We start from the raw sequence: 15,009 nt of genomic DNA on the forward strand, positions 1-15,009 counted from the left end.
TAGTCATGTTGATATAATTTTATAGTGTAACATAGACCTGTCCTAAGGATTTATACTATCACTTGTCTCTGTAGAATCTGAGCCCCTTCAATGTAATATCAATTAGCAATAGCAAAGTCACTAGTGGACTTCATGGGGTTTTTTTTGTTTTTTCTCCCTTTTTGAGGTATAAAACATTGCTTGGGATTGGGTTATGTGTATGTAGAAAGCCTTTACAAATAAGATACTACTATGCTCTAGATGAGAAAGACCTTTGTTGCGTTGGGTCAGTTTAAAGTTTGAACCTTAACTTGTAAGCTGTTTGGGGCAGAAACTTTTTGTTCTTTGTTCAGTTCCTAGCACCGTGAGGTCCTGGCCCATGATTGAGGCTTCTAACTGCTGCCACAATACAAACAATAAAAAACAGGACACCACTAGTATCTTTTGGTTTTCTCCCACATGTCTGAAATATTACACATCTGGAAGGACAGGTTTACAGTTACTTTCTCGTATTGTCTGTGCATGTCCCTAATGACCATATTTGTTGTTTTCTCCATTTGCATCTTTTGCTTATTGTCACTTTTTTAGTCTCATGTTCTGCAGCTCAAACTTTCGTGACACACTGCAAAGGTGTTTCAGCTGGGAGAATCTTTTTAAAAAAAAAATCATCCTTGTGGCCTGTTGGTTTATAATCAGTGTATATGGATAAGTATTTTATCCCAGAAACATTTAAGAAAAACGCAAATGTTTGTCTGTGTGTGTATTTAACATAAGGCAAAGAACTGCCTGTTCCATCCACAATTCCATTCATGTTTTTAGAAAGGAATCTGAAATCCCTGATATGTTACAGGAACAAAATGGAAACCATAGTTTAGGTCCTGCTCCTACAGACACTTATTCATGTCCTTAATTTCACATACTGTGAGGAGTCCCACTGATTTCACAGTATGGGAAATTAAACACTGCATAAATCTTTGCAGGATCGGGGCCTTGGTTTCATGTTGTTATGTCAGACGCTTAAAGTCAGATTCTGCCACCCTTGCTCATGTTAAATAGTGCCTTAATCTACTGGAAATATTCTAAAGGAATTTGCCCATTATTTTCTGTGTCATTCGTTGGAACAGTTATCTTTAGGGGCCCAAATCCTGCCATAAGTATCACACCACAGATATGATAACTGCTTGTAATACAGCACTTTTCATCCTATCTTAGTTGCCTTTGATTGTGGGTAACAAAAGAAGCGAATGAATGAATATGCCCATGTTTAATTCTTCTCTAAAGGGGAACTTATGAGTCTCCTTTTCTATAAGCCTATGATAATGAGATGACAAACTGCAACAGATCCTGACTCATTTACAAATACTTGAGTATACTTTAGGAATGTGTATTCAAACTGAATATTTGTGTATGTTTGGTTAATATTCAGATACTAACGTGACCTCACATGCAGCTATATCCTGATTTTATAAACACTTGCTACTACATTAGTGCTTACCACTGTGAATTGTTGAATTTAAGTCAATAGAATATCTCACACTGGTAAGCACTACACTGAAGTTATTGGGACAACACATGTGAGTAAGGTGGACAGGCTTTGGTCCCATATTTGCGAGTATGGAGCCTGATCCTGCAAATATTTGTGTATATGAATATTATTATTTCTTTGTATTACCGGTTTGGGGCCCCATTGTGCTGAGTGCTGTACAGAACCAAAAATAAATGACATTTCTTGCTACAAACAGTTTACAAATGGACTTCTGTTCCCATGTGTTGCACCACTGCAAGATCAGTGTCTACAAAGAGCCAGGACATGACAGGAAAAAAGGCACATTAAGACACCAAGCATGTTACCAGGTTGCATATTAACTAAGTGTACAATTCTGAGGTTGTATGTTATAACTCAATGGGATTACACAATTGGGTACTCACCTGCATAAGTGTTTGGAAGAGCAGGCCCTAGATTTTTTTTTTTCCCTCTCTAAAGCAGCATTTAGTTGCATGTAATGTAGACCCTGATCCTGCAAATACTTAAGTGCTTAAAGTTAACCATGTGTGTAAATGTTTCCAGGTTCAAGACCTCACATTGGAATTTTTACATTTTTAAATGAATAGTATCAGTATTTTCCAGATCAGAATACTCATCTAATTTTCTTTTTCAAACCAGTTTTACTTTTGGAGAGTCAGTGAGTAATTTAAAAATATATATTGAATTTGATAAAATATTAGATCATGTAGCAATTGATTTTAAATATGTTTTACCATATTAAATATTAAACTTACAATATTAGATATTTTTAAGTTAAAACCCCCGATTTCTGTCACATCTAGAACCTGTGAGTAGTGGACCCTAGACCACCTGCAAGGGAACTACAAATTTAACTAGACTGCTAACAGCTTCTTGCAGCCAGCCAAATGCAAAGTAATACATCTAGGAACAAGAAATGCAATCCATACCTACAGAACAAATGGAGACTGTACTCTGCAAAACAGTGACTCTGAAAAGGATTTAGGGGTCATACTGGACAAGCAACTGAACATAAGTGCGTAGTGTGATGTTGTGGCAAAAATGGCTCATGGAAGGATTGAACGTATAAACAGGGGAGTAGTGAGGTGGATCAGGAAGGTGTTAGCTCTATATATGTGATCGGTGAGACTGATACAGGAATACTACATCCAGTTCTGGTGTCCACATTTTAAAGGATGTTGAAAAAATGAGAAAGGGACAGAAAAAAGGATGTGGGGTTGGTGAAAATGCCTTTTAGGGACAGATTTAAGGAGCTCAATCTGTTGAGCGTATCAAAAAGATTGAGAGATTATTTGATTACAAAAAGAACAGGAGTACTTGTGGCACCTTAGAGACTAACAAATTTATTAGAGCATTGATTACAGTGTCTAAGTACCTTCATGGGGAGAAAATACCCCAGGGGTTTTTAACCCATTAGAGAAAGACATAATAAGAGCCAATGGCAGGAAGATGAAGCCAGACAAATTCAAATTAGAAATAAGGCACACATTTTTAACAGTGAGGGTGATTAACCACTGGCTACCAAGGGAAGTGGTGGATTCTTCATCTCAATGTCTTGAAATCTGGATGCCTTTCTGGAAATTATGCTTTAGCCAAACACAAGTTATTGGGCTCAATGCTCGGTAACCTGATGAAATTTAATGGCCTGTGAAAACAGGAGATCCAATTAGATGATCTGATGGTCCCTCCTGGCCTTAAAATGCTATGAATTTATGAAACCCCAAGTAATTGGATGAAGTGCAGGAGGGCTAGGAAAACAGCCAGTATGCAGGAATACAGTGTAGCTCCCCAGTGGCTGCTACATCACCCTGTGAGCTTGAGCAATAGTCCTAGATGCTCCTTGTACTGTGTAGGAATTGCCAGATATGTTTAAATATGGATCTCATAATTCTTCCTCAGGGCTGTCCCCACTGCCATCCTTCACTCTTCAGAGCCAATGCAAGACGCTTCCCTAGCAGCCACAGGCCTTCATTTGTGAACAGGGCCATGGCCGTCCCCAAAAGAATGATTTGTATCTCCTAATGCAGATTTCAGCTTTACAAAATTGGAATGCTGGGGAAAAGAGCTACATTGTTGGGGAGTGTTCTGTGCTAATATTTGATTATCTTAGTAGCAACAGTCTAGATCTGTTCAAGTGGCTGGATATGGCCCATAATTACAGATCATTCATAATATGGTTTCTTCAGAGTTTTTAATAGAAGTTTGTGTGATAATATGCTCTATATTCTGCAATTAGTTAATGTTTGTAGAGTGCTTTGAAGGTGAAGAAAGTTATGTAAGTGCTAAATCACCCTGAACTGTTCATTTATATAAATGTAAAAAGTTCTTATTGTAAAAGTACCTATTGTGCCTGTACAGAGTCAATTTATAAAATGTCAATGTTTCTACAGGTTCTACTTTAGAGAGGCGCTAATCGACATAATCAGGGCCACAGTCCTCACACAGGCAAAACTGACAATGATATTTTCCTCATTAAGGACAGCAGGTTCAGGCTCTCATCTTGCTAAACTACTACAATTATACCTTTGTTATTATACTTTATCTTATAACTTAATCACACTGATTTAAGTCAGATTTGGTATAAGAAATTCTCTCCCAAGTTGAGATTTATACATCATGTTATAGCCAACAGTGAATTTGACTGTTAACTACAGTAGAACAATGGTAACACTAAAGGGGCACTTTGCTGTGAGTTAAATTTGGTTCATGGTCACATAAGTGAGACATTTATATGTACTTACATAGCAGGTATTATATAATATTTGGATATGTTTTTATTCTTGCTTTCTGTTTAACATATTTCATACTATTTTAAATAGTTGTAAACATTTTAATCAGAATTAAAGCAGATGAAGACTGGTGGAAAGAATAAAATAAAAGGTGAATACTTCAGTGCAGATCCTCAAGTGGTGAAATCTAGCATAGTCCCATTGAAGTCAATGCTGTTATGACAGTTTTTACCAGCTGAAGTTCTGCCCTTTCATACTCAAAGAACCCCAAAGTGCTGGACAAATCATCTTTAAAAAAAAAAAAAAAAAAAAAGATTTTAGCTGTACCACTTTTAATATTGTCAATAGGAACAGCATGACTGAAACCCATTTACAACAACAGCATTAGATATTATAATTTACTGTGAGAAAAAAAGAAGATTTGATCACAGAAACATGAGCAAAGAGTTCCAGCTCTCATGTTGATTCTTGTGATTTTGGGCAAGTCACCGCACCTTTCTGGCACAGTTTTCCATATGTAAAGTGGGGATAATATTTATGCACCTCACAGGCTGTTCTGAGAGGAGCTGGTCAAATAATGCAATTAGATTAATAAAGCATTGTTCCTCTCATTATTAAATATTAAACCATTTCTAATTGTGAGGATTACTGTTTGTATATAAGTGCTAAGTACAATTGTTTAAGTGGACTTGGTATCCTGAGCAAATAAATTTCAGGTGATTATGCACTGCCTGTCCGAATTCTGTTATTCTGTCTGTTATTCTTCACGTGACCTCCTTAATAATAAAAAAGGCAAAGCAAAATATAACAATACACCTGTATACTGTTGTTGAGCAGGATGGCTACAGAAATTTTATCATAGTGGTGGCTGTATTTCAGTGGTGACTGAGGTTGCTCCGTAAGTACAGGCTACAAAAGCCTATCAGTATACTTCTAGATGAAGAGCTATAGAATATCATGAAAAAGGCAATATTAGCCAAGACAAAAGGATTATTTTGAAAAGTACCAGCTCTTATGTCCCACGAGAATGATCAGACAGAAGAGCAAATCCACACCATAGGTGGCCAGCATTAAGAGTCAATAACTGAGTCTAGACTCTTAAAAGTGTTACCAACTAGGTATACCACACATTGTATATATTTCTAATTTAAATACACACAAAAATTGGCTGATCCTTCAAGCCTAACACAGACAAAACTATTGAATCTCTGTATGAGGACTGGGCTTCACAATCTTATGTATTACTTCTACATATTTGAAATTACTAAGGGGCTGATCCAGCTCTGGTTGAAGTCAGTGGGAGTTTTCCCCTTGTAAAAGTGTGCCCTAAATGCAGAATATAATTGCATGGAAGTTTGAAATTTTACACATGTATAGCCCAGATTTTAGAAGCAGGTGAACTTGTGTTTTCGGTTCCACACCCATTTTTGGTAGTTTACAGAGAATTATTATAGGAATAGCCATTCCATGTAACTGTGGACAACTTGAATGGGTAATTAATATACGCTGATCTGGAAACTGCAATAAGTGGAGTAGCTTCCCCTATAACGTTTGTCCCTCTCTATGGTTTTTCAGGGTCTGTGCACTTCCTAATTTTCCCTGCTGCAGTTTCCTCTATGAAATTATTTTGTTTCTTAAATAAAAAGTCAACTGAAATAATAGTGATGTGGCTCTTGCTGTAAAGATGCAACCGGCTAAAACAAAAAAAAACAAACCAAACATTTTGTTCTAACAGAGGTTAGAGTTTTGCTAGGAGCATCACTAAAAGCAGGTAACTTTAAAACTGCATTCATTTTTTTGGTCTGATGATGCAGACATTAAATGTTAACTAGAGGTACCGGGGCAAATCTTGCCCACCGTGAGAGGGTGATTGAGAGCAGATTTGTTTCTTGTTTAGTCAAAGCAACTGCATGTGTGAAGGAAGGAAATGTGTCTCAATCGTTCAGCCAGAAATGACGCTAGGATTTCCAACCTGTAGGACTGAATTTGCTTTGTGTTCTGAGTTTCGGCTGAGTTTTAGACAGTGGCCTTCAATGTAAATACTACAGTTTAATAAAGTAGCACATTAAATGGGAATCAGATTTGCCGTTTTCCTCTCACAGTGTCTAATCTCTTAGGAAGGCTTCCCTTCACATTTATTTAATCGTTTCGGTGTCAGCAACGTGTTATTGAAAAATGAGTGCAGCTGTTTTCTCTATCAAAGCTGCTTCTCAAGTAGGATTTGGGAACTCTGTGTAGGAATGGGTGGGGGCACTGAACTTTCAAACAATACAGACCAAAAACATCCAGGAGTTAAGGGCAAAGAACTATAGAGGAACAAAGGTAAGGTTGACGAGTCAACCACTTTTCCCTCTAAGCTGTACACGGATGCACATGCACACAGATCCTAAACCCTACACACAGTGAAACACCATGCGCACAAAAATTTGCACAGAAGAAATTTTTTGCCCACAGAGCCTGTCAAAAATTAGAGGGAACATTGATCTTAACTGTTAGGATTTGAATTTAATTCACTATGGGTGTCTTCAAAGAGATACAGTGTAAGACTAATACACTACTAATGCAAATGCAGAAACAACCAGCCAAAAGAGTCTTATCCTGGACCATCTGTACAAAACTGACAATGAAACAAAGTGAAATTTGCACGTGTAGGTGGGGGTGAAGTTAAACCCTGAGCGGTGGAGACAGCAAGCAGGGGAGAGGAGAGCACTGAACTGACACTTCAGCTTAGAAAAAAAAAAAAATCACACAGCCCTTCAGACAAACTCATAATCAGATACAACATAACCTTGTATTTCATCCATTTCAGGTACAGTATCAGGTCAGTATGTCAGAGAGAAAACAGCCTGAGATCGTATTAAATCCCACAAGTGACTTACCCACAGGCTATTTTTATCCTTCACTGCACGGTGTGTGTGTGTGTGTTTGCACAATACAGAAAGGCTCAGCAACGGAATCTGGTAACATTTCAGAGGGAAAATTGATATAATCTAGTGGCTACATAGGTGGCATGATTTCCTTTGACTGAAAGGGGACACTAGCGTTTGCCTAAACAAACTGACATGCCCCCCCTCAGCAGCTTTCTTCAAGTTTGTGTCATATCCTCATTTCATGTTTACCCAAATAAATTTGCCGTCAGCAAGGAAAGGCCCCATCCCTCCGAATGTTTTGCTAAGAGAATAGTTAAACCAACGACATAAACAGGACTATTTCGATTAGAGGAATGATCTTCCTTTGAAATATGTGGAGAGCTTCAGATTGTTTTCGGGACATAACCCCCCCATATCAGAAAACTGGCTCTCTCCCCTCGGCCTTTCCCTGGGAAAAAAAAAAAGACTGTTTAATACTAAGGGGATCATCTTATTTCCTTCCCCCTCCAGTAAAGTTGTGCACTAACCTTCCGAGCTGAGCCCAGGAATTCTACCAAACCAATGAAACTAGAACAGCAAAATAACTCCACTTCGCACGGAAGACAAGACCAAGAACAAACCAGACAGACATTTAGGGACGCTAATAATAGCGGGGACAGAGAGAGAGACCGCAGAGGAGCTCTGGTGAGTAGGAAGAAGTGAAGGGGAAACTGATAAGGAGGAACGAGGACAACACAAACCCTTGGCTAAACAATAGCGGCAGGCAGGCGAGTAGGAAATGCCTGTGCAGTGCCGAGCGTGCATGTACCTACCAGTTCCTCCCAGGCAGGGCTGCGGGTGCTATAGGAAGGGTGCCCATGCTGCTCCATCACCCCCCACAGCAGGGCTCTCCCCTCCAGGCTGGGGAGAGCGGGGAAGATAGGGCACTGCCGGCGGCGGCTGCTGCTGCTTCTCCTGCTGCAGGTTGTGGCAATTAACCAGCTTTGCTGTTCTCTCTTCCCCCGTGCACCGCGCTCCCGCCCTCCTCCTTCACCCGTCTCTTTTCACTCAGCCTCCTCCGCCCCCGACCTGTTTCTCTCCCCCTCTCTCCCCCAGACTCGGCGCGCAGATCCCTCTCTCCAGGGACCCGGGGCTGCAGCTGCCTCGCAGCCCACATGACCCGCCTGTCATCCCATATATGGTGTTGAACCAATAGCGGCAGCTTTTGCCGTCACTGCCGCCTCAGGATCCGAGCCAGAGGGAGCTGCAGCGAGCGGCTTCCCCTGCTCCCCCTAGGGCTCTGAAGTAGGAGCCTCTCGCTATGGCACCGAGCCCCCCGCCCACTCCCCCCGGGAAAGACGCTGGCAGCCCAGGGAGCTGGGTCAGCGACTCCCGGTAACAATGACTACTGCGCCTCGGTTCTGCTAAACTGGTGCGACCTACATATGTCGCCGGATTTCCAGCCATCCAGCGTGGAGCCTAACCCCCTGCTCCCCGGCCCCTATCCCCCTGACCCCTGCTCCCCATCTCCCTGCTCAGGAGGGGTTCGGCTACTGACTTCAGTAGCGGCAGGATCCGGGCTTCCGACCGTGCCCCAGAGCTTGCAAAGCCGCCTGGCGCTTGGTTTGTATCGCCCCGCCCTCCTCTTTTGCGCCCAGCAGGTGTCAATTATCCAGCTCATCCCCCAGTAACACGGTCCGGTTAATCTGCTGTCTCCCGCCCCGCCCTCCCGCTGGCTGCCACACGCGCAGCAGGGCACTAAATTATCACATGCACCAGGGAGTACACGCAATCGCATTTGACATAAACCGGTTTAAAAAAATCGTATATGAGCTGTATCCATTCTTTAGTGTGGGTACTGTCCAGCCGCCTGCTCCTACCCGCTTACTTCTTTCTCGAGGGTGCTGAAAGGATCGCCCACTCCGTGTAGACAGACTAGAGCGCTCCGGAATCATGTTGTAATTTTTAATCCTCGAAGAGTGTTGGTCTCCTTCTCCCCCGCACCCAGAGCGCTGTCTGATTGACCTAACGATGGAGCATGTTTCCGGAGCGGAGTCAGAACCGCAATAGGATCAGTCTGTACACACCCAGGCGGCCAGGCCTGCTTTAACACAAGCAAGTCAGATTGGTTGCTACCTGTCGAGAAAGGTAACTGTGGAGGAAAGAGCATGACAAGAGCTTCCAAATGCTCACATCACGCAGCTCCTGTCTCAAGTTCTTTACCGCAAGGTCTTTGCTAAATCGAGAACCTCTGGATTTCTCGCTTCACAGTGAAGAACTCCAGATGATGGATGCGGTCAAGATCCTGAGGGGGGAGACTTTGTCTTTAGGTCTCTAACCTCCGTCTCCAATGGTCTGGGTGCACTGCCAACGGTCCAACTTTAGTGGCTCTCGGCACACGCTATCTCCACCGGTCTCCTGCAGGACGAAGCGTGCCTGGGTTGATTTCAAAAGAGCCCCGTGGAGGGTGAGTGTGCAGGGGCACGCCACTGTGTGCTTTTCATTTCCTAGGGCCAACCTTCCTCGTGGCGACTGGTAGGATTTCTTTGCTCTCCATGCCATCAAGCCTTTTATTAACACACGCTGTGTATACTTTAGACTTCTCAGTTTACTAGTTACCAGAACACCCTTGAACCACAGCCAATGTATTAAAACTGCTTCAAGTGGATGTTGTTGTGCCTCTTTATGAGCCGCAACACGTGTACTCTTTTGCCTCTGCCAGTTGCTGTAGAATTGGCAAATAGTGTCTACAAGACAGATGGGAAGGCTTGGCACATTCGAAAGGCTGCATGTACAGAAAGACAGATTAAACAAATGAAACTCGAAGAATTGTTGACGACAGCTAAAAACAATACTTACAGGATCTTACACTAACCCAGTGGTTCCCAAACTTTAACAACCTGTGAACCTCTTTCAATAAAATGTCAAGTCTCGTGAACCCCCTCCTAAAAATGAATATTTCCAGGGATTTTCTCCTTTACCTGAGTATAAATTATAAAATTATTGGACATATAAAATTAGTTTTTATGACATGCTTATTACACACTATTATTAATTATTATTTATCATTACAGTATTTTTATTACGTTATGAAAACGGCAATGCTCTTCCAAGATCTCACTTTTGTAGCTTGTATTACTTTGAATAAGCCTGTTACAAGACAAGGCTCCTACGTTTCATCAAGGAGTATCAGATGTGAAACAGCAAGAAGATATTTAAGAAGTCAACTCAAAGAGTTCCTCCTACACAAGCATTCAGGTCTTGAGCAGTCCAGGAAAACAACGCATGTTACAACAAAGCTTAAACTTGTTCTTCCTAATAATTTTAAAAACAATACTAGCTGTCTATTTAATTTTCAAAACAGCAAAAACTATCCCCCCCTTTCCATTTCTTATAAGGAGTCTTGACATTTAAATCTCCTCAGTGAGATAGATATGCTTGCTTTGATCTGCTTAGCTCTTGGAAGTCCAGGGGCTGCTGGCCCCATGCTGCCTGGGGTCCCTAGGGACAGCTCTGTCTGCCATTAGGAAATTTTTTCCCCCAGAACCCCCTGTAACATTTCATGAATCCCCAGGGGTTCATGAACCCTAGTTTGGGAACCACTGACTAACCTATCCCTTCTGTATTCCTTTTCATTCCAGCGTGCCAGAACATGCCCTTTTGAATCTGAAGCAATCAAATCGGACTTTTAAAAATAATGTCAATATCACCTATTCAAAAACACTAATAATCAGAAGAGGACTTACTATTTCTAAACTATAGTTGCAGTTCAAAAGAAACAGGAAGGGAATTTGTCTTTACGATGATACTCTGAAAGATAGTCGTTTTTACAAAAACTATCTTAATGTTTAAAAACTTTCCTTTGGTACTAACATTTTGGGAAACAACTATCTGATCTCTAGTTTTCCCATTTTGTAAAATGTATTGAGAGTTTACAGAGACCCTACCCCAAGTAGAGCCTTCTATAACCAGGAAGAAGACTGAGAGGACTAGTCTACACGTGCGTTTTTGGATTTTAGTTAAATTGATGCAGTCTCATAACTTGGACCAGGTCTGTTTGCACAATGGCATTTATAGGAGTATAGCTTGCTTTGGTAACTGGTATAACTGCATCCAATCTAGGAGGTTGCACCAATTTAATGAAATTGGTTTTTCTAATGATTTGTTAAATCAATGCAAAAACTGTTTGTAGACAACCCCAGAGACCCCATGAAGTCCATCCACCATGAACTCTGCTATTGCCAATCTATTTTAGGTGGAAGGTACTCAGTTACTATACAGATGGGTGGCAGTATAAAATCCTAAGATGGTGATAGATCAGGTCTTGCAGGTGTAGGATTCAACGTTTTTTACCATCTTTTATTATGGTTTCAGTCTGTTTCATGGCATAGAGATAGATCTACTCAAAGTAATGGATGGTCTTCTAGAAATGGATGAAGGGAGCTATTCTTCTTGATAGTAGTAGATCTATCAGCAATCTGTTGATAGGTGGTGGTGGTAAGACTGTACCCCTGGTGGAAGTAGACAAATTGCTCTTCAGTGGTTCACCTTGTTATTGGAGGGGAGGTCTCAAAATGTAATGATGGGTGATTGCTCATCATTGCCTAAGAGTTTTGTGTGTGAGGGCCAACAAGCTTCTCTCTTGTCACTCCTATTGCTCATGTAGATAAGGTGCTGCTCGGAGATGTGATCGTATGAAGGGTGTCTTTACTAAGATACTATCTTTACACTGATGTTACTCAGCTCACTTCTTTTACTGGTGATCTACAGTAGGTTCTGACATGACTGTTGTTTGCACTCGTTGTCATCTGGTCTTCTTTGGCCTTGTCTACACTAGGCTTTTATGACAAAAATGTCACACCACTGACACCAGCTAGTAGTAGCAACAGTAGGCATGCTAGTGCAGAAAAACTGCCAGCTGCCACTGGCATTTTAAGCACCATGTTTGTAGACCTGTTTTGAGCAGAGCTGACTGATGTGGTGTTCCCTCTGGAGACTTGTGTACCCGAGCACTCACTGTTGCTACAACCAGTAGTAGAAAGAGTGGGAAAATTTGGGCAAAAACTCTTTGTTGATGTAACTCATGCTAGCACAGTTTTTGACTTTGTTGCCCTCTAGTGACAGATTGACAGAGTAGCATAAAATTCTACTACAACTAACAGCTGAGGAAATTGTTCTTTTAGCTCAAGTGGTAGAGACTCATACTTTTACCACTGAGGTACCAGGTTCAACCTCTGCTGACTTCATTAATGACTAAGATAGTGGAGTGGAGAGTATACTTGTAAAATTTGCAGATGACACCAAGCTAGTAGGAGTTGCAAGCACTTTGGAGGGCAGAATTAGAATTCAAAATGACCTTGATGAATTGGGGAACTGTTCTGAAATCAACAAAATGAAATTCCATAAAGACATGCAAAATACAGCACTGTCACTGAGTGGATATGGGCAGTCATGCCTAGTGGTGGGAGCAGGAGTCAGGCCCAGTGGTCTGAGCCAGAGTCAGAGACCAGATATCACACAGCCAAGAGTCAGAGCTAAAGTCAGAGGTCAGGAATTGGAGCCGAGGGTCAGAAACAGATTACATAGAGCAATGCAAGGCAAGAACAGGGCTGGGCTGGGCTGGGCTGGGAACAGTAGGCACAAGAGCTATTGCAGCCCTGGGCAGATGCTTTGGGCAGCCACTAAATTGCTGCTGCTGCTGGGCTTAAAAGCTGGTCTGCTGACCTTGCCAACCAATCAGGCAGTGTAGCCAATCAGGCAGCCTACTACAGGCCAGGTCATGTTGCCCGAGACTGGCTCTGCTGCAGGCCCTGCTTCCTGACAGTACTGTCCACTCAAGGGCACCTTATAGGGGGTCTCGGGGCCTGATTTCTTGGGGTACTTCTGATGGAACTTTTCCACAATGTCTGGGGCATTCTCTACTGGTTCCCAAGACCACTTGTCTAGACTGTATCCTTCCCTTTCCACCAGGTACTAGAGCCTTACTCTAACTCACAGAGAATAAAGGATTTGGTGGACCAAGTACTCTTCCTGTCCACAGACTGTTATGGCAGGTGGTGGAGGAGTTGGGGCATAGGTTCTCAGTGTAGGGCTTTAAAAGTGAGATGTGAAAGACGGGGTGGATCTTCAAGGAATTGGGCAGCTGTAACCTGAAGGCCAGTGGATTCACCCATTTTATAATCTTGAAGGGGCCCAGGTATTGGCAGTCTAGTTTGGTAGATGGGTGGCTTGATTTAAAGTTCTGGACAGAGAGTCACACCTTGTCCTCCGTGGACAGATTGGGGGCAGCCTGATCATCTTGGTCTGCAGGTGTTTATAGGCCTTTTTGGCACAATGCAAGTGTTTCTTGAGCTCCTAGTGCACCTGGTGTAGATGGGAGGCTGTGTCCATGGTAGCCAGTACCAGAGAACTCACAGGCAAGTCTGTGAGTAAGGTGAATGACCTCTTCAGTTGATCAAAGGATGACTGAGTTGACATTGCCCAGGTGAACCAGGCCCCCTTTTGTACCCAGGCTTGGAAAATCCTTTAATAAATTGCCTGTAGAATTTAGTAAACTCCAAGATTTGCTGCACCCCATGTACGTCCTTGGGTGTAGCCCAGTCAGAGATTGCTTCCACATTCTGCGGGTCCATGGCGAGTCCCTCGGGGAAGATGGTATATCCCAAGAATTCCACTCTGTCCTTATCAAACTCACATTTTTCAGCTTCATAGACTCAGACTCATAGACCCTAAGGTCAGAAGGGACCATTGTGATCATCTAGTCTGATCTCTTGCACATTGCAGGCCACAGAATCTCACCCACTCCTGAAATAGACCACTAACCCCTGGCCGAGGAAATGAAGTCCTCAAATTATGGTTTAAAGACTTCAAGTTACAGAGAATTCACCATTTACACTAGTTTAAACCTGCCAGTGACCCATACCCCATGCTGCAGAGGAAGGTGAAACCCCCCCAAGGTCTCTGCCAATCTGACTGGGGGAAAATTCCTTCCTGACCCCAAATATGGTGATCATGTGGGCAAGACCCACCAGGCAGATACCTGGGAAAGAATTCTCTGTAATAACTCAGAGCACTCCCCATCTAGTGTTCCATCTCTAGCAGTTGGGGATTTTTGCTACTGCCAGTTGCCGATGGGCCACATGCCATTGTAGGCTGTCTCATCATACCATCTTCTCAATAGACTTATCAAGCTCAGTCTTGAAGCCAGTTAAGTTTTTTGTCCCCATGCTCTCCTTGGAAGACTGTTTCAGACCCTCACACCTCTGATGATTAGAAATCTTTGCCTAATTTCAAGCCTGAATTTGTTGATGGCTAGTTTATATCCATTTATTCTTGTGTCCACGCTGGTGATTAACTTAAATAACGCCCATGTAGAGTGTCTATATGATGATTGTGGAGGTCTTAATTTTGGAGAAAATTAGGGTGTTAGCCAGGTAAATGATGACAAGTTAGACCAGCATGTCCCTAAAGATGTGAAGATTATGAAATGCTGGAAGATTGCCGGGGCACTGCACATCCCAAACAGCATGGCCAAATACTCAAAATGGGCATACCTGGTATGGAAGGCAGTCTCCATTTGTCTACTTCCTGGATCCTCACCAGGTGATAATCTCCACAGAAGTCCAATTTTGTGAAGACCTGGTAAAGCAAAGTCTTTCAAACAGCTCATTAATAAGTTGTAAGGGATACTAGTTGTGACAGGTTCGGTCACAGAAACTCCCTCAGACTGTCACTAGATGTTGTGGGATACCGTTGAGAACAAACCTCCCTGCCAGAGAAGGTTTCCCTCCACTCCTGTCTTGCTGAGCTGGACACACCAGTTGGCTACGGCACAGACCAAGAGGTTGGGCCACACCCCCCTGCAGTTCACAGAACCTAAGATTCACTTAGCTCAGGGGCTTCTCAGTTAACAGGGACTTTCCCAGCA

General features: G+C 42.4%; 1 protein-coding gene across 1 annotated transcript in view; it reads right to left on the reverse strand.

The window, feature by feature from the left end:
- Positions 1-8,671, reverse strand: part of DGKH (diacylglycerol kinase eta) — a 264,840-nt gene extending 256,169 nt beyond the window's left edge. Inside the window, exons 1-2 of the mRNA XM_074961404.1 lie at positions 8,641-8,671; positions 7,916-8,060 (exon numbers count right to left, since the gene is read on the reverse strand). Coding sequence (XP_074817505.1) covers positions 7,916-7,972 — 57 coding nt within the window. The 5' untranslated portion in view covers positions 7,973-8,060; positions 8,641-8,671. The remainder of the gene's footprint in view (positions 1-7,915; positions 8,061-8,640) is intronic.
- Positions 8,672-15,009: the final 6,338 nt, after the last annotated feature.

This window comes from Natator depressus, chromosome 1 (genome assembly GCF_965152275.1).
Source record: "Natator depressus isolate rNatDep1 chromosome 1, rNatDep2.hap1, whole genome shotgun sequence".
Lineage (NCBI taxonomy): Eukaryota > Metazoa > Chordata > Testudines > Cheloniidae > Natator > Natator depressus.